At 42.2% G+C, this 20,412-nt stretch overlaps 1 protein-coding gene across 9 annotated transcripts in view; it reads left to right on the top strand.

The window, feature by feature from the left end:
* fam135a (family with sequence similarity 135 member A) overlaps positions 1-20,412 on the top strand; it is a 319,597-nt gene that overhangs the window by 235,828 nt on the left and 63,357 nt on the right. For 2 of the 9 annotated variants that reach the window (XM_068020130.1, XM_068020132.1), the window contains exon 13: positions 8,612-8,716. The exons of 6 other annotated variants lie outside the window; for them this stretch is intronic. In XM_068020130.1, coding sequence (XP_067876231.1) covers positions 8,612-8,694 — 83 coding nt within the window. In that variant the 3' untranslated portion in view covers positions 8,695-8,716. Of the gene's footprint in view, positions 1-8,611; positions 8,717-9,080; positions 9,579-20,412 lie in introns of those variants that run through there. One more of the 9 variants, XM_068020131.1, reaches the window with a different exon arrangement.

The raw sequence follows: 20,412 nt of genomic DNA, 5'->3' as shown, positions 1-20,412 counted from the left end.
AACCCGGGTCGCTGGAGCTGTGAGGCTGCGGTGCTAACCACTGCGCCACTGTGCTTTGTTAGACTTTACGTCTCCAGTTCAATCTCCTGGTGTTTCAAGTGTAATTTGCAGTGGCCATCTTGGCTGCTAGTTTTTTAAAAGTTAACTTGTACGATTTTTCCATTAAAAGTCTAATGTAAGCTTCCAACCGATGAAATTAATATTTCCCATTCGGCATATAGGGTTTTCCTGACATCAGCAAAGTAATGCAAGGTATCATTGACAGTGCTAACAAGCGGCACTTACTCACCAATAACTTGCTCACCGAATGCTCAATTTCAGTTCCAGCAGGGGCACTCAATGAACCAAAGAGCTGAATTCCAGAGGTGAGGTGAGAGTGGCTGCCCTTGACATCAAAGCAACATTTGACCAAGTGCAGCATCAAGGAGCTTGAGCAAAATTGAAGTCAAAAGGATTCAGGGAGTAAATTCTCGACTGTCTGGAGTCATACCTAGCAAAAAGGAAGATGGTTGTGCTTGTTGGAGGCCAGTCATCTCAGTCCCAGGACATTGCTGCAGGAGTTCCTCAGGGTATTGTCCTAGGCCTAATCATCTTCAGCTACTTCCATGAATGACTTTCCCTCCATCTTAAAATCATAAGTGGGATATTCGCTGATAATTGTACAGTGTTAGTTCCATTCGCAATTCCTCAGATAATGAAGCAGTCAGTGCCCGCATTCAGCAAGTCTTGAACAATGATCAGGCTTGGGCTGATAAGTGGCAAATAACATTTGTGCCACACAAGTGCCAGGCAGTGACATCTCTAACAAGCGAGAACCTAACCATCTCCGCCTTGACATTCAATGGCATTATCATCATTGAATCCCAGACCATCAATATCCTGGGGCTCACCATTGACCAGAAACTTAGGACTAGCCATATAAATACTGTGACTACAAGAGGAGGTCAGAGTTTGGGAATTCTTTGGTGAGTATTTCACCTCCTGACTTTCCAGAACCTTTGCACTATCTACAAGGCACAAGTCAGGAATGTGATGGAATAGTCTCCACTTGGCTGGATGATTGCAACTCCAGCAACACTCAAGCAGCTCAGTCTGCTTGATTGAAACTCCATTCACCACCTTAAACATTCACTTCCTCCTCACCGGCGCACAGTGACAACAGTGTGTACCATCTACACAATGCACTGCAGTAACTCGCCAAGACTCCTTTGACAGCACGTCCCAAATCCACAACTTCTATCACCTAGAGGAACAAGGGCAGCAGATGCATGGGAACATTAACACCTGCAAGTTCCCTTTTAAGCCACACACCATCCTGACTTGGAACTATGTTGCCATTCCTTCACTGTAGCTGGGTCAAAATCCTGGAACTCGCCTCCTAACAGTACTGTGTATTATACCTACACCACATGGACTGCAGCGGTTCAAGAAGGCAGCTCACTACCATCACTCCAAGGGGAATTAGGGATAGGCAACAAAAGCTGGCCTAGCCCACATCCCATGAATGAATGAGGAAAAATAAAACTGTTTAGCCTGTATACAAACTTTGTGAATCAACAGACCACTAGCTTGGCGGCCTCTGCAGATTCTGCTGCATTGCATGGAGACTGCAATTGAAGGTTTACATATTCCAGGAACAAGATAAATACCAGCATAAATCCCAGGGCATGTACTCATTGCTCCTTAATTCTTATGACTACCTTCTGCTTCTTGATTCAGTTATCCATTCACAGCCATGTCTTGCCCTTGACACCCACTGACAGTTTGCAAAGCAGATTCTAATGAAGTACTTTATCAGTAGGCTTGTTAGAGTTAAGACATATTATGCATACACCTTCCCCTCTTCAATTTGGTATGTCACCTTTTCAAAACGTCTGACATTGGTCAAAGAAGATCTTTTCCTCCTGAGATTGTTGGGCCAAGTACAAGATCGTATTGAAGCAGGTTGAGAGAGGAAGCGGATGCCAGTTATTAAAAAAAAAATGAAAGAAATTCAAAATAGAATTCCAAAAAATTCTTCCAATATTGAAACAGCAAGGGGATTTTTGGGGATCAAATTTAAAGTCCTAAAGAGCCCCAAATGTCCAGAGATTCATGAACATGCTAAATCACTGCTAAATTCAATTTTTAGCAGCACAGATAAGAACAGTAAAACTATCCAAAAGCAAATGCATGTCATGAATGTTGCAGAATTTTGTTATTGAGGCAGAGACTCTAGATAGATTACAAACATTTAAAACTGTTGTTTGTTAGGTTATTTTCATAGAGTTGCTCTTCCATTTTGTCTCACTTCTAATTATTGAGTTCCATTAATTTTAAGATGATTGAGGGCAGCCTAATGGGTCACTAGTTGGAGATTTGTTTGTCATCCCTTTTCAAATATGGGCACTGCATTTAACTATCAGGTCTGACAGAATTTTCCCCATTGTACAATTCCCTCAAAATGTGACAGTGATTTGCAAAGCCCTTGAGTATAATTCTTTTATCCCAGGGAATATAGTTATTTTCAGCACCTTCAGCCCTTCTTTAATCTGCTTCACCAACACCAGAGTCCTGTAGCTTCCACAGCATGTGTTTCTTGTTGGATAGTATGTTCTCCATAGTTAAGTGCCTCCAAGACATGGTAATTTAGCATGTTCACTATCTGCTGTTCATCTATGTTCAAATCTATTATGGGGTTCTTATGTTCTCACTTGCTCCGTGAGAAGCCTCTTGCTGTAGTATGGGAAGAATTTGTTGGCATTCTGTTTTGCAGCATCATCTCTGTTTCTTTCTACTTTCTCATGGCACAGCTAGTCTCTCGATCTGCTTTTGTATAGCCTTGCACTCAGTCCTGTGGTAACCTTCTCATGAGCTTTTTAAATTTTCTTTATATTTTGCTAATTGTTAGGGTCTGAAATTCTGTGAATGGATGTTAAATACCTGGTTGTTGAAGATAATAGGGTGAACAGGTGTTGGGCGTTGATTAGTTAATTGTACTCAAATGTGTATATATAAAGAAGAGCCAGCCAGCACTGGCTCTGTGTCGTTAGGAGTGGAGGAGTAAGCTCTGTGGCAAGCAATAACAGTTTCTACCTTAGCATCCTAGTCTCAGTGTCCTCTTCACAAACAGGCTTGGAAGTTCTCTAACACTAATCTCCCATTAATTGTTAAGTTTATCATTAAAGCATTTTGATATGCTTAGGTACATACTTGCATCATGTTTCTGAAAGATGTTCACCTATCCTCAGATTTATTCTGAAACAAAAACAGAAAATGCTGGAAGCACTCAGCAGCCCAGGCAGCATCTGCAGAGAGACTAACAGTTAACATTTTAGGTCCCTGACTTTTCATCAGAACTGAGATTTATTCTGACCTTTTGTATTTCATGTTTATTCTTACCTGATAAAACACAGTTGATTTTTATCTCATATAATAATTTAAGAACATATAGAGGGAGTACAGCAAAGGTTTACCAGACTGATTCCTGGGATGGCGGGACTGACGTATGAGGCGAGATTGAGTCGGTTAGGATTATATTCGCTGGAGTTCAGAAGAGTGAGGGGGGATTTCCTAGAAACCTATAAAATTCTAGCAGGACTTGACAGGGTAGATGCAGGAAGGATGTTCCCGATGGTGGGGGAGTCCAGAACTAGGTGTCATAGTCTAAGGATATGGGGTAAATCTTTCAGGACTGAGATGAGAAATTTCTTCACCCAGAGAGTGGTGAACCTGTGGAATTCGCTACCACAGAAAGCAGTTGAGACCAAAACATTGTATGTTTTCAAGAAGGAGTTAGATATCACTCTTGGGTTTAAAGGGATCAAAAGATATGGGGCGAAAGCGGGAGCAGGCTACTGAGTTGGATGATCAGCCGTGATCATAATGACCTACTCCTGCTACTATTTTCTATGTTTCTATGTTTAACATTAAAAATAGGGCCGTTTGAGCCTGCTCCGTCATTCAGTAAGATCATGGCTGATCTGATCGTGGCCTCAACTCCACTTTCTTATTTGTTCCTCATAAGCCTTGACTCCCCTTCAAGAATCTGCCGAACTCAGCCATGAATATATTCAGTGACTCAGCTTCCACAGCTCTCTGGCAAAGGGAATTCTCGGGATTCACGACTCTCTAAGAGGAATTTCTGCCTCATCTCCATCTTAAATGGGTGACCCCTTATTCTGAAACTTTGCCGACCACTTCTAGATTCCCCCACAAGGGCAAACACCCTCTCGGCATCTATCCTGTTAAACCCTCTCAGAATCATATATTTCAGTTCGATCACCTGTCATTCTTCTAAACTCCAATGCGTATACGCCCAGCCTGCTCAACCTTCCATAGAGTTTTACAGCATAAAAACAGGCCCTTCGGCCCATCGTGTCTGTGCCGGCCATCAAGCACCGATCTAATCCCATTTTCCAGCACTTGGCCCATAGCCTTGTAGGCTATGGCGTTTCAAGTGCTCATCTAAATACTTCTTAAATGTTGTGAGGGTTCCTGCCTCTACCACCTCTTCACGCAGTGCGTTCCAGATTCCAACCACCCTCTGGGTGAAAAAATCTTTCCTCAAATCCCCTCTAAACCTCCTGCCCCTTACCTTAAATCTATGCCCCCTGGTTATTGACCCCCCCCCCAGCTAAGGGAAAAAGTTTCTTCCTATCTAACCTATCAATGCCCCTCATAATTTTGTATACCTCAATCATATCTCCCCTCAGCCTTCCCTGCTCTAAGGAAAACAACCCTAGCATTTCAGTCTCTCTTCATAGCTGAAATGCTCCAGCCCAAGCAACATCCTGGTGAATCTCCTCTGCACCCTCTCCTGTGCAATCACATCTTTCCTATAGTGTGGTGCCCAGAACTGTACACAGTACTCCAGCTGTGGCCTAACTAGTATTTTATACAGCTCCATCATAACCTCCCTCCTCTTCTATTCTATGCCTTGGCTAATAAAGGCAAGTATCCCATATGCCTTCTATATGCCTATCTACCTTTGCTGCTGCCTTCAGTGATCTATGGACAAGTACACCAAGGTCCCTCTGACCCACTGTACTTCCTGGGGTCCTACCATCCATTGTATATTCCCTTGCCTTCTTCGTCCTCCCAAAATTCATCACCTCACACTTCTCAGGATTAAATTCCATTTGCCACATCTGCCCATCTTACCAGCCCATCTATATCATCCTGTAATCTAAGGCTTTCCTCCTCACTATTTACGAAACCACCAATTTTCGTGTCATCCGCGAACTTACTGATCATACCTCCTGTAGTCACGTCTAAATCATTAATAAACAGTACAAACAGCAAGGGACCCAGCACCGATCCCTGTGGTACACCACTGGTCACAGACTTCCACTCGCAAAAACAACCCTCAACCATTACCCTCTGCCTCCTGCCACTAAGCCAATTTTGGATTCAAATTGCCCTGGACCCCATGGGCCCTTACCTTCTTAACTAATCTCTCATGCGGGACCTTATCAAAAGCTTTACTGACATCCATGTAGACTACATCAACTGCTTACCCTCATCTACATATCTAGTCACCTCCTCGAAAAGTTCAATCAAGTTAGTTAGACACGATCTCCCCCGACAAAGCCATGCTGGCTATCCCTGAATAATCCCTGCCTCTCCAAGTGGAGATTAATCCTACCCCTCAGAATTTTTTCCAATAGCTTCCCAACCACTGAATCTGGACTCACTGGCCTGTAATTAACTGGTTTATCCCTGCTACCCTTCTTGAACAGTGGTACCACATTCACTGTCGTCCAATCCTCTGGTATCTCTCCTGTGGCCAGAGAGGATCTGAAAATTTGTGTCAGAGCCCCTACAATCTCCTCCCTTGCCTCACATTACAGCCTGGGATACATCTCATCTGGGCCTGGGGATTTATCCACTTTTAAGCCCTCTAAAACAGCTAACACTTCCTCCCTTTCAATGCTAATATGTTCAGGTATATCACAATCCCCCTCCCTGATCTCTACACCTACATTGTCCTTCTCCATAGTGAACACAGATGAAAAGTAATCATTTCAAACCTCACCTATGTTCCCCAGTTTCACACACAGATTGCCACTTTGATCCCGAATGGGCCTTACTCTTTCCCTGGTTATCCTCTTGCTCTTAATATATTTATAAAATGCCTTGGGATTTTCCTTTATCTTGCCCACCAGTGTTTTTTCATGCGCCCTCTTTGCTCTCCTAATTACTTTTTTAAGTGCCTCCCTACAATTTCTATACTCCTATAGTGCCTCCACTATTTTCAGCACTCTGAATCAGCCATAAGCCTCCTTTTTTTTCCTGATCCAATCCTCTTTATCCCTTGACATCCAAGGTTCCCTGGACTTGTTGTTCCTACCCTTCATCTTTACGGGTACATGTTGGCTCTGAACTCTTACTATTTTCCTCTTTGACTCCCACTGATCTGATGTAGACTTTCCTACATGTAGCTGCTCCCAGTCCACTTCAGCCAGATCCTGTTTTATCATCTTAAAATCAGTCTTCCCCCAATTCAGTACTTTTATTTCCGGTCCATCTTTGTCCTTTTGCATAACTACTTTAAATCTTACAGAGTTGTGTTCACTATCCCTGAAATGCTCCCCCATTGACACTTCTACCACTTGTCCGGTTTAATTCCCTAGGATTAGGTCCAGTACTGCCCCTTTTGTAGGACTTTCTACGTACTGACTCAAAAAGCTCTCCTGTATGCATTTTAAGAATTCCGCCCCCTTTAAGCCTTTTGCACTAAGACTATCCCAGTTGATATTGGGGAAGTTGAAACTATTATTACCCTGTTATTTTTACACCTCTCTGAGATTTGCCTACATATCTGCTCCTCTATCTCTCCCTGACTGTTTGGAGGTCTGTAGTACAGTCCCACCCAAGTGATTGCCCCCTTTTTGTTTTTAAGTTCTACCCATATGGCCTCATTTGAGGAACCTTCTAAGATATCATCCCTCCTTACTGTAGTAATTGACTCCTTGATCAACAGTGCAATGCCACCTCCTCTTTTACACCCTCCCCTGTCACGCCTAAAGATTCTATACCCTGAAATATTGAGCTGCCAGTCCTGCCCCTCCCTCAACCATGTCTCTGTGATAGCAGTAATAACATAATGCCATGCTTTCCTCAAAGACAGCCCCTTTATCCCAGGAATCAGCTTAATGAACCTTCTCTGAACTGCATCCAATACAAGTATATCGCTCCTTTAATAAGGAGACCAAAACTGTATGCAGTACTCTAGATATGGTCTCACCAATGCTATACCAAAGTTATACCAAGGCTTCCCTACCTTTATACTCGGTAAATAAAGGCCAACATTCCATTTGCCTTCCTATTTACTTGTTGTCTCTGCATGCTATCTTCTTTCACACCATGTATGAGGACACCCAGATCCCCCTGCACTGCAGCATTCTGTAGTCCTTCTCCATGTTAGTAATAATTTGCTTTTCTGTTCTTCCAAAGTGGATAACCTCACATTTTCCTACATTATGCTCCATCTGCCAAATTTTTGCCCACTCACTTAACCTATCTATATGCCTTTGCCGACTCTTTGTGTCCTACTCACAAAGTTCTTTCCCACTTATCTTTGTATGATCAGCAAATTTGACTACGATACAGTCGGTCCCTTCATCCAAGTCATTAATATAGATTGTTAATAGTTGAGGCTGCAGCACTGATCCCTGTGGCACTTCACTGGTTACAGTTTGACAACCTGAAAATTACCCATTTATGATGAGTACTATTCCCTTTATAGGAAGGATATTGCATTCCAGCAGAGGATAATTTAAGATTTTAGGTTGGATCGCAGCAGCCATTTTTGTTCCCAGTACCTGACTTTCTATGTGACTATTTCAGCTGAATCCATGGAGCTGTGTATTTCGCCAACCAGTAAGGATTGACTGAAGTTCAATGCTGCAGCTCACATGGTTGTTACAGAGAGATGCTGTACTACTGGAGAAGTGCACTGGTGTATCTCTGGATGTCCCCAGCTCTTGAAAATATCCTGAATTTATTGCAGATGCATTTTCTACTTGAGTGCATTCTAAGCAATGAGTTACCTTGTGGTTGATACCAGCATACTTAGAGGATTGCATTTGACTAAGTTCTGCTCTCCCCCGGCCCCATTTTGTTGATAGACCTGAGACAGTCGTCTTCAGCTGCCTGAGGTAACAAATGCGTTGGTATTGGGATATAGTTCTTACCTGCAAGTGGTCTCAGGAGAAATGTTTAATAATCACATCAATTAGTTGAAATTCAGTACAGTTGACTGGCTCTGAAGTACAAAGTAAGCTGATATGTGTGTACCTATCATATCAATGTGGGGTGCAGGGGAACGAGGATGAGGGGATAGATGCTGCAACATCTCACCATTCACCCTCAAGTGAAAAAAGCACCAGAAGATGGTTCGGGTCTACATGTCGGCGGATATTTTAATCGTGAGTAATCAAGAGTTGTGGGCGTCATTGGAGAACCATTACCTCTCAAAACAGAGACCATGTCAGCTTGTAGGTTTTGCATTCTCTCCTGGAAGTAAGTTTTTGAACATAATTCTTCTGTTTATCATGTGTAGTTCAAGTTTACAAATAGGTAGTGGAAAGTTTATAACATTGTCAGTCCTGAAATTTATGATTTTCAGATATAGCATTCAGCAGAAGCAAGATCACTGTGCCTCTAAGTAGGGAGGTTTTCTCACTATTGGGGATTAAGTATTGCATCTGAATCTGGAGACACTCGATTACAGGTATGGTTATTGAAAGGCTGCTCATGTTAGAACAGGGTTTCTGTACTCAGTGATAGATGCACAGGGAATTCACTCAAAGTTTACAACACAAAATGAAAAAGATTATGCAGTAGTGCCCCAATTCTATAATGTTTCTACCATGTTTGATATTGGTTTAAAATGTAGTTCCATTTGGGTGCATGTTGCAGCTATCTGTTTTCAAAATCCCTTTTTATTTGGATTATTAGATAATCTGTTTGTGTGCTGCCATGTGTAAGCTAATTGGCCATTGTGCTTGATATAAGAGCAAAATACTGTGAATGATGGAAATCTGAAATAGACAGGTCACTGACCTGAAACGTTAACTCTGTTTCTCTCTCCACAGATGCTGCCAGACCTGCTGAATATTTTCAGTGTTTTCTGTCTTTATTCTGGAAATTTTGCTTGTTAGGCTAACTGGTTCCAGTTGAGCACTTGATTTTTGTTCTTTACAAGTTAGTGTATTAATAGTTCTTGAACTAGAGAATTTGATAATGCAAACAGGATACTTTGCTTTATAAATTGAGGCAGAGAATAGAAAAGTAAGGAAGTTATGCTCAATCTTTATAAATCACTGGTTAGACATCAGCTAGAGCATTGTGTCCAATTCTGGGCACCACGCATTAAAAATGAGAGGGTACAGAGGAGATTTATTAGAGTGGTCGTGGTGAAGGGTGTTAATTTTATATTAATTGTGTTTAATTGTATGTAGCTGGTGGGCATTAACTGGGCATTCAGTTGAGCCCCATATAAATATGCACAGACAAAAACTATGTTTGATGGGAGTTAGGAGGTGTATGCTTGTAATGTGTAACTCTGTAATTAAAATATAAAAGTGTATAAAGATGCTCTGGTTCTATCCTTTACCAACTGACTTTCTGGAACAGAAATGGAGCAGAGGATGGTTGCCTAAAGGTGAATATTTGGAAGCTAAGAAAAACAAATTCCAGATAGAAAACTACAGTCCTAGTAGCCAGTGAAAAATAGCAGAAAGCAAGTGTAAATTGTTGGGGTATGATTACCCTCCGATGCTCTCGGAGACTGAACCATATGACCAGTGGAAGAATGAAATGGATTTGTGGGCACTGGTTACGTCGCTACCAAAGAGGAAACAAGGTATGGCTTTAGTGTTATCACTTCCTACAAGAGGTGAAATGAGAAGTAAAGTATTTTGTGAGCTTGATGCCCATCAGTTGCATAGTGATGGTTTGGACCTTCTATTAGGGTTGTTGGATGAAATTTACCGAAAAAGACTGTTAAATGCTTATGAGTCATGGTCAGACTTTAATAGGTTTTGTAGAACAGATGGTCATTTCATGAAGGAATATATATCATGGACTTTAACAAATTGCATAAAAGGTTGACGAAATTCAATTTAGGAATTCCTGGATCAGTACCAGGGTTTGAATTGCTGCATTGTGCTAAGGTTCAAAATTGGCTTAGCTGTAGGAGACAGAGAGTGATGACAGACGGCTGTTTTAGTGACTGGAAGCCAGTATCCAGTGGCGTACTCGGGGATCTGTGCTGGGTCCCCTATTGTTTGTCATTTATATAAACGACATAGATGACTATGTGGGGGGTAGGATCAGTAAGTTCGCGGATGACATAAAGATTGGCTGAGTGGTTAACAGTGAGGTTGGGTGTCTTGGGTTACAGGAAGATATAGACAGGATGGTCAAATGGGCAGAAAAGTGGCAGATGGAATTTAACCCTGAAAAGTGTGAGGTGATACACTTTGGAAGGAGTAATGTGACACAGAGGTATTCAATGAATGGCCTGACACTGGGAAGTTCTGAGGAACAAAGGGATCTTGGCGTGTTTGTCCATAGATCTCTGAAGGCAGAAGGGCAGGTTAATAGGGTGGTGAAAAAGGCATATGGGACACTTGTCTTTATCAATCGAGACATAGATTACAAAAGCAGGGAGGTCATGTTGGAGTTGTATAGAACTTTGGTAAGGCCACAGCTGGAGTACTGTGTGCAGTTCTGGTCGCCACATTATAAGAAGGATGTGATTGTACTGGAGGGGGTGCAAAGGCGATTCAACAGGATGTTGCCTGGGATGGAACATTTAAGCTATGAAGAGAGGTTGGATAGGCTTGGGTTGTTTTTGCTGGAGCAGAGAAGACTGAGGGGTGACCTGATCGAGGTGTACAAGATTATGAGGGGCATGGACAGGGTGGATAGGGAGCAGCTGTTCCCCTTAGTTGAAGGGTCAGTTACGAGGGGACACAAGTTTAAGGTGAGGGGCAGGAGGTTTAAGGGGGATTTGAGGAAGAACTTCTTTACCCAGAGGGTGGTGACGTTCTGGAATGCCCTGCCTGGGAGAGTGGTAGAGGCGGGTTGCTTCACGTCCTTTAAAATGTACCTGGATGAGCACTTGGCACGTCATAACATTCAAGGCTATGGGCCAAGTGCTGGCAAATGGGATTAGGTAGACAGGTCAGGTTTCTTTAATGCATCGGTGCAGACTTGATGGGCCAAAGGGCCTCTTCTGCACTGTATTATTCTGTGATTCTGTGAAGGTCTCATATGGACAGGCTCCTGGTTCAAACTGATGTTTAGTTCTCGGAGCCGGAGATCCTGTTGGCTCAGATACTTGCTGCCTTGAAAGATTTCCTGGGGAAATGGTCATTTCCTTCAGCCTTTGTGTCAATACGATGGAAGTATTAAAGACAGGCAGAATGCAGATTAAAGGACCAATATGGCTACAGCAGCAGAAGACAGAATTGGAACAGCAGTAATAGGTGACTGAATCCCAGGAATGCCCAAGAAATAGTTCATAGATGCTTCAGTTGTAGGTGTGCCTCGAAGTATCATTACGCGATGAACTGTCCAAAGTATAGAAGCGGGGTCCTCGGTGACAAATAATGCAGAGAATTCTGCGGAAGATAATGAAGGTAATGATGAATCCAAACTAATTATTCTGGTCAGAGATGTTGGCCTAAAGGCCTGCTTAAAGATAAAGAGGGTTATTACAGACAAAATCACGGAGAAATGGACAGGGACCGGAGTCAGAACACCAGCGAAGTTTCTTACTGATAATGGAGGAGAAATTGCCAGTGGCGAGTTGAGAGACATGTGAAAACATGAACATCATGGTCATGAATACCATAGCTGAAAGTCCTTTTAGCAATGGACTCTGAAAGAAATCATGTGGTGATTGATGAAATGCTACATAAAGTTTTAGCTGATCAACCACACAGCAAGTTGGCAGCCACTCTGGTATGGTATGGGCAGTTCATGCAAAAAATTCATTTCAGATGGTTAGAGGGTATAGTCCCGATCAATTAGTCCATTGGTGAAATACCAAATTGCTTTCTGTGCTGTGCAATAGTCCTCCTGCTCTGAAAGGTGCTACACTTATTTCCATTTATTTCTGCACATTTGAATGCTTTACCTGCAAGGAGACGGGCTTTCATCAAGGCTGAGTTCTCAGAGAAAATGTGAGAGCACAGAGGCATCATAGAAGACCATCTGTGACAGAATTTAATTCAGGAGATTTGGTATACTATAGAAGAGAGGGTCATAGGGAATGGAAAGGCTCTGGTAAGATATTAGGGCATGATGGGAAGACAATGCTTATCAGACATGGCAATCAAACTGTTAAGGTTCATTCCCCACAATTAATCGGAATGAATTCCAGAATTCCAGACTCTGAGCAGCTGATGCAAGTAAACAAGGCACCTTGTACTAAAGGCCTGCTACCCGACGGGACCCGGCGACATGTGTTGGGTTCAGGTCGGGTCACTCTTCCGGGTCGGGCTCGGTTCAGGTCGGGCCGGGTTCGGGTCAGACGCACACAGTAATTATTACCTTTCACTCTGCTGGGAAGTTGAGTTTAGTAAGTGTCAAAAGTTGAAAAGCCTACCTGAGCTGGAAGTCCAGCACGTCAAGGAGGGAAACTCTGAGTCTGCGCAGTGAGCATCTCTGTGATGTCATCATGCTCATGCTGCAGCTTCCTGCAGATTCAGAATCGGAAGGTAGGTAAAGTGAACATTCCAGTAGTCGGGTCGGGCGTGGGAAAAAATGGAGGGACTTGGACCGGGTGGGGCTCAGGTCCGATGTGGTTCTGTTGGGTTCGGGTCGGGGTTTTTTTTCCTGACCTGAGCAGGCCTTTGCCTTGTACCTCAAGTGCTCATGTGTTTTGTAATGAAGGTCCTGAGGAACACAATACAGTAAACCAAGGGTCAAGATCAACTGTGTGCAGTTCAGGTCACCTCATTATAGAAAGGATGTAAGTGCAGTAGAGAGGGTACAGAGGAGATCGATGAGGATGTTGCCAGGACTGGAAAAATACTGCTATAAGGAAAGATTGGATAGGCTGGGATTGTTCTCCTTGGGACAGAAAAGGCTGAGGGGAGATCTGATTGAAATATACAAAACTTTGAGGGGCCTGGATAGGGGCCTTAGCAGAGAGGTCAGTGACTAGGGGGCATAGATTTAAAGTGATTGGTAGAAAAATTAGAGGGGAGATGGGGGTCTGGAACTCACTATTTGAAAGGGTGGCTGAGGCAGAAACCCTCATCTCATTCGAAAGAATCTGGATATGCACCTCAAGTACCTTAATCTGCACAGCTACAGACCAAATGCTAGAAGGTAGGATTAGAATAGATGGATCGTTTTTCGGCCGGCACTCACGCGATGGGCCAAGTGGCCTCTTTCTGTGCCTTAAACTTTCTGTGATTCTAAGGGCTGGATAGTGCTAATATGAGTGATCATGACACACAGGACAGAGCTACCGCATTCAAAGGCCAATGCCCAGAGTGGGTCTCTGGTGTCATATGTTCCAGAGGGGTCTAGTGAATAGAAGGATGCAAAATTTGTGGAACATGCAAGAAAAGCTGCTAGCGAATTTAAACATTGTTTGACTGTTAGGATGATGGCCAAGAAGCGAGGTCCATGGACTGGCAGGATGGGGTGAAAGAGTAACAAAGTGCAGTGCATGTGCTGACGGTGGGTTTTGAAGTGACTCTTGAATCAAAACAATCATGTACTGGAGAAAGACCCTCCAATAGTGCAAGAGGGAGATCTTGCAGTGGTAGTCCTGACAGACATACAAATGTGAGTAGAGGCTGTAGCTTAAGTAGATTGCACAATGATATAAAGGTTACAGAACCATCTCAGAACAGACATCCTCATGATTGTGAAGTTTTTGTGACTGTCAATAAATGTGAGGATAAACTGATGAGAGGCAAAACAAAGAGAATTAGATAGTTGGAGAAAGTTTGGAATTTATTCTGAGATACCAGATAAGGGGCAAACAGCTTTGTCACATAGGTGGATTTGTACTGAAGAGGTCCTGCGGATGGGACTTACAAGGCTAAAGCGAGGCTAGTTGCAAAGGGTTTTGACGTGTAGCTGGGTAATACAGTTGTTAGAGTAGACTCTCCCACGCAAAGCAATCTTAAATCTTTTTTAGCTCTTTTGGCCACATATTCATGGGATTGTAAATAGAGCATGGCTACCCGACCCGAACCCGACGGGACCCGACAACATGTGTCGGGTTCGGGTTGGGTCAGGTCGCTCTTCTGGGTCTGACATTCGGGCTCAGGTCGGGTCAGACACACTCTATCACCACCTCCGGTACGTGGTTCCAATCTTAATGTACTTTTGAAACAACCTTTCAAGATCAGTTACAGTTTTTGTTGCTTATCTGCACAAGCTTAAAATGTGAATAACGGAAGCTAGGTTAACTGAGTATTCTGGTGGTTGGGTCGGGTCAGGCATGCAAGAAAATGAAAGGGGTCGGGCTTGGGTCGGATGTGGTTCTGTCAGGCTCGGGTCGGATTTCATTTGCAGACCCGAGCCAGCCTTTAATTGTAAATCAGTCATCGTAAAAGCCACATTTCTGTATGACAATATTTTTCAGAGAGAAGTGTTACTGAAACTGCAGCAGAGGCAGAGGGAAACCAATGACAATTAAAACAAGTGTGTCTAAGGCCTGAATGATGCTTCCGGTGTGTGGTATTTTTCAGTGAGATCTGTTTTGCTGAAAATAGGTTCTGTTCAACTAAAAGAGGACCCCGCAACGTTTTATTATCAAAGGAAATCTTTCAGGCATCTACATGATGCATGATGATTTCTTATGGAGTGGTACTGTGGAATTTCAGAAATGTATTATTAAGATTAGGGTAAAATTTAAAATTGGGAGTCAGGCTTGTGGGGCTTTTAAATATATTGGTTTAGGTATTAAGCAGACAAGGTCTGGAATAACTTTAAATCAGCAATCCTATTTCAGAGTGATGCTCCCATCCCAATTCATCGAGTTACATCATCACAAAAAGATGATATATCTGAACAACAAACAGAGCAGTTGTGAAGCTTGATTGGTCAGTTAAACTGGTTATGCACTTAGAATGGAACAAATGCTAGTTATGATGTATTGGAGTTAAGTACTATGATCAATCAGAGAATATTTTAAGGGCAAATAAAACATTAAAAGATATTAAATCTGGAGAAATGCATACATAAGTTCCCAACCTTAGGTGACCCAAAGAACGTGAAACTCGTCATTTTAGAGATGCTTCAACGTGTTAATCTTCCTGTTCTAGTATTCTAGTGCAGCTGGCTTTATAGTTCTTATGGGTGAAAATGGAAAATAGCCCTTTATCTTGAAGAGCTAAGATGATGATGAGGGTTGTTAAAAGTATTTTGGCCATGGAAACACTGGCTCTTTTGGAGGCAGTGGATGTGAGATTCTGTATGTCAAACATTTTAAGTGAGATTCTGTACAATGGGTATACTGAGGATCGTATATCCACTGAATGTTATGTAGGTAATTGTTTACTGCAGGCTAATCTCTACAAAAAGTGTGAATAAGAAAGGGTTACAGATCGACTTTACTGTCTTGAAATAAATGCTGAAGAGAAAGGAAATCTCTAAAATTAAATGGGTGAATGCAAGTCATCCACTGTATGATTTGTTTTAGAGAAAAAAATACTTGTACAAAGAAATTGTTGGGTCCTAGAGGAGGGGTGTCTCACAGTGTAATGCTTTTTGCAGAAAATGCAGGTTTTTGATTTCATTTGTTTTGAAATTTTTTTTCATAATTACTCTTATTTAGAGAGGGAGAAGGAATATGTTAATTGTATAGTAATTGTATTTACTTGTATGCAGACATTGGCTATTAACTGGGCATTCACTTAAGCCCCCTATAAGCAGACACAGACTAAAACTGGATGTTGGGGGTTAGGAGGTGTAGGCTTGTAATGTGTAACTCTCTAATTAAAATATAAAAGTGTGTAAAGATTGGCTCCAGATCAATCCATTACCAACTGGATTTTTGTGTTAGAACAAGGAGTTTCAGTTCCAACACAATAATATAAAAGCAAAATACTGCGGATGCAGTTATCTGGTGAGACTGGAGAAGATTGTTCTCCTTAGTAGAGGTGTACAACATTTTGTTAGCCTGGAAAGGGAGAAATTCTTTCCACTGGCAGGCAGGTTGGTAACCAGAGGACGCAATTTTTTTTAAATTGGCAAAATAGCCAGGGAGGGGATGATTTTTTTAAACTCAGCGTGAAGTTATGATCTGAAGTGCATTACCCAAAAATGTGGTGGAAGCAGATTCATTAGTAACTTTCAAAAGGGAATTGTGTCACTATTTAAAAAGGGGGTAAGGGAAGGGAAGTGGGACTAATTGGTAGCTCTTTCAGAGAGCTGGTACGGACATCATGGGCTGAATGGCGGCTCCTGTGCTGTGTGATTCTATAATTTAAGGTGTTAGTGTTAATTTTGAATAGAAACTGGCCACTTCCCAGTTTGCTTTTTGCATCAAGAAATTGTTCCATCATTTATTCAGTTAAGTCAAAATTTGAATAAACACATAAATAGCCCTCCATCCTGGAGAGGAAGTTCAGGAGCAGATTGAGAGTGAGTCCAGCCATTCCGTGAACCAAGCACCTCTCAGTCAGGTCCTAGAGATAGCACATACATGCAAGGCTGCAAAATTGAACAGTCATCACATGTTTACTTAATGCTGCTATATAGCTTTAATTGCAGCCCACAATAATGCCTTTGACAGATCGGTCCTGGCAACGAGAGTTATGGTTCCTAATAAGAAGTGTCCCTCTTCCTAATTTTGTATTATTTTGGCATAACCCTATAGCATATACAGAACATAAAATGAAAAAATAGATTTCTACCCACATTCTGCACATATTGTAACCTCCAGCATCCAAATGCGCAGGTTCTGCTGAGCTGTAGCAGTTATTTTGGTGGGGGTTTGGGAAATAAATGGTTAATTTCAGTATAGCTTCACATCAAAACAAGTTGATGGAATTCCACATGCAAGAATAGGAGATGACCTGCTGCATTGAAAATCTTGAAGTATTGTCATAATGTTTTCATGTAACTGCTCAGTAAATGGATTCCCAAAGCTCGTTAAGATGAATTACATATCTACAGAATGTGCAGGATGCAAATAATATGAAGATTTACTAGATATGTAATTCATCTTTTCATAGTGTACAATGTGCAGTGTGTCCTTTGCATAGCTGCAGGAATACCTGACTGACACTATTTATACAAGAAGCACTAGGTTGGCTTGTGGTAGCAGGCCACAAATGACTCAGATTATTGCATAGGTAAATAAGCAGTCAGTTGAATTTCTGCATGCTTTCACTATGACTGCATTTTTTTTAATATTCTCCAAATGTTGGACATAGCTGGCATTTATTGACAATCCCTAGGTTCTCTGAAATAGCGATAGTCGCCTTTTTGAACTGCTGCAGTCTTTGTGATAATGCTGCTTTCATAATAGTATTATTTAGGGAATTGCAGGAAATTGACCCAACCACATTTTCTTCAACTGAAATAGATGAAAGTTACTCGGTAACCTAGTGCCGAACCTTTACCTGACATTAGGTCCTTAGACAAGGATCATTGTGATATGGGGCATTTAATTACAGTTTTCGATATATGATGTACTGTTTTGAAGGCTAAGCTCACTTCAGATACTTATTGAAGCTGTATTTTTTTTGAGACATTATGCCAATGTTTTTACATCAGTGATGAAGAGAAGCATAGTATATTCAGTTGACCGTACACTATGGGGGGAATTTTAACCCCAAAAAACATCTAGGCTTGAGTCGGGTGGGAAGTAATAGTGTAAAAAATCTTACACCCAAACCAAGCTGGCTTGAATCTGCCCACTCCTTGTTTTAATGGGAACAGGCAGCCAACCTGCTCTTAGAGGCTGGTTGCTCATTTCAATATTTTAATCAGGCCGCATGCCTCAGAATTTATATCTCTTTCAGCTTTAATGCTGGCCAGAGGAGTTCCTGGGCCTCTGGCAGCTAACGCGAGGCGAGGACTGTAGCATGGCACACATAAGTGCTTTTCCAGCACTGCTTGTAGACCAGGAGGAGCAGGAGTGCTCCTTCTCCCTACCCTGCCCTTCCCCATGCAAAGCTGTTGACAGCCACAGCGATCAGACCATCCCACCCCACGATCCAGTTTCATCTTGCACCACCCCTCCCATATCCTCCAAAGGCTCCTTCAGTGATCTTCCCTCCTTCCCTGCTCTTCCATGATGACCCCCCTGATTTCTCCCTTTACACAATAAACCGCTGGATCTCGATCTCTCCCTCCTTTCTGCTCCCTGGCTGTGACCTAGTGCCAAAGGCCTACCCGCCCAACAGCCAGCCAACCTCTTAATCTGGCTGGCTGCAGCCAGGAAACAGATTGCAAAAATGCAAAAATAAAAGCATTCTTCTGGGTTTCCCAGCTGCTAAACTGCTCCTGCTTCCGAATTAATATTGGGGCCTATATGGTTAACCTCTCGTTGATATGAACACGCAGTTTCCTTTATGCAGACTTATGTGTGCACAGTCTTAATTACTTCTAGAATATCCGTTCCCTAAAATAAAATTGGCAGTTGTCTGGAGATGTTCATCTTTTTCCATCTTATTAGAAATATTTCAGGGCAAACTATCTTGTATGCCAGCCATGACCCTGGGTGTCGTCAGTAGCTTTTAAGCCCCAGCATATTCTGACATGGTATTTGCTGTTCAGATTCTCTTGCAGAATATAATCAAGTCAGTTGAGCCCCTTCACTACGCCTTCAAAATCAAGGAACATCAACTGGGTCTTTGGACCAAATCTGCAGCAGTCGTCTTCTGTTTTGAGAATAATGATCATAAGCATCAGCTGTGAGCACCTGTAGGTAATATTGAATCCCACTTACCAGCAGTGAACTTTGCTCCAGGTTAGAACCAGTGGACTATGGGACAATGTGTCAGTCCCGAGTGCTGGCTGGCACAGTCAAATCTGCCAACCATAAGCTCAGATTTGATCACAGGTACCTAGAGAAGCTAGGATATTTCAGGCTTTCTTGAGACTTGGTGCTTTTGAACTGTCCATCATTTATTCATGTGTACTGTTGGAAACAGTGGTAGGTGGTAATGTGGAGAAATCAGTTCAGCCATGAACTTATTGAATGACGGAGCAGGCTCGAGGGGCCGAGTGGCCTCCTCCTGCTCCTAATTCATATGTACGTAAATGACGTGCTTAACTGCTCAAGCATCCAATCCTGGTGGTAAACTCACTCTTGGAGTTTGATTCTTTCTCCCCCATCAATATAAGATGCCATCAAGAAATCAAATAGGGAATTCAGAAGAAACAGCTTTACTCCGAGTGGTGAGAATGTGGAACTCACTACCACAGGGAGTAGTTGAGATGAACAGTATAAATGCATTTAAGTGGAAGTTGGGTAAGCATATTAGGAAGAAAGAAATAGAAGGTTATGCTGATAATTAGATAAAGAAGGATGGGAGGAGGCTTGAGTGGAGCTTAAGCATTGGCATTAACTGGTTGGGCTGAATGGCCTTTTTCTGTGCTGTATATTCAATGCAATTCTATGTAATTCTCCTGCCTTTCCCACACAGTTCCAATCAATGGGTTTTGGGAGAGGACAAATCTTCGCTTAGGGAGATAAGTCGGCTAACAAACTCAAATCAGATGAGCTTGATTTTGTCACCAGCTTATCTTGGGGCTCTATCTGTGGTTTTACTAGCCTTGGACCCTGCTAAAAAATCTTCCTTACCACTGCTGGCGGATCTTGCACAGACAGCTCCATTGAAGCAGCCGGCTGCAGTCTTTTGCTGAGAACATAATGATTCACAGCATATTTACCTATCATTATAATCTATATTCTTTTTGATGGAGCGTTCCTTCCAACTCCAGAATAGTAGGTGCTCCAGAACCAAATGTTGCAATGGTATGCCTAATCATTTAGAATCTCCATGATCATAATGAAATTTGTTTGGACGTCATCTCTCCTCGGAGTATTGAGTAATGGCCACCTTGGTGGAGATCTGGCAGCGGCCACTTCTGTCTCAGAATTAGGGTCCTATTACTCTTTTCATTAAAATTAATTTCATAATTCAGAAATTTGCTAGCTAACTGAATAACTTAAATTTTCCATGAATAAAAGGTAAGAATATGCACTTTGCTCATTACAAGAGCAAAAAAATAAGAGACTTTTTCAGACCATCTTGACCCACCTGAGCTTATCCATTTAGAAAGACCAACAGACTGACCACTACATCCAACTGTCCCACAAGTGATTCCAAAGTTTCTTTTCTTTCACCACCCTATGCATAAGTCTTTTTCAAGTCTTTATCAGCTTTTGCCTGTGAAGGAGATGTTCCTGATATTAAACTTCCACCAGTTTGG

Source organism: Heterodontus francisci, chromosome 3 (genome assembly GCF_036365525.1).
Source record: "Heterodontus francisci isolate sHetFra1 chromosome 3, sHetFra1.hap1, whole genome shotgun sequence".
In the NCBI taxonomy this organism is placed as follows: Eukaryota; Metazoa; Chordata; class Chondrichthyes; order Heterodontiformes; family Heterodontidae; genus Heterodontus; species Heterodontus francisci.
Note: the sequence above shows the minus strand (reverse complement) of the source record. Positions and strands in the feature narration are given on the sequence as shown.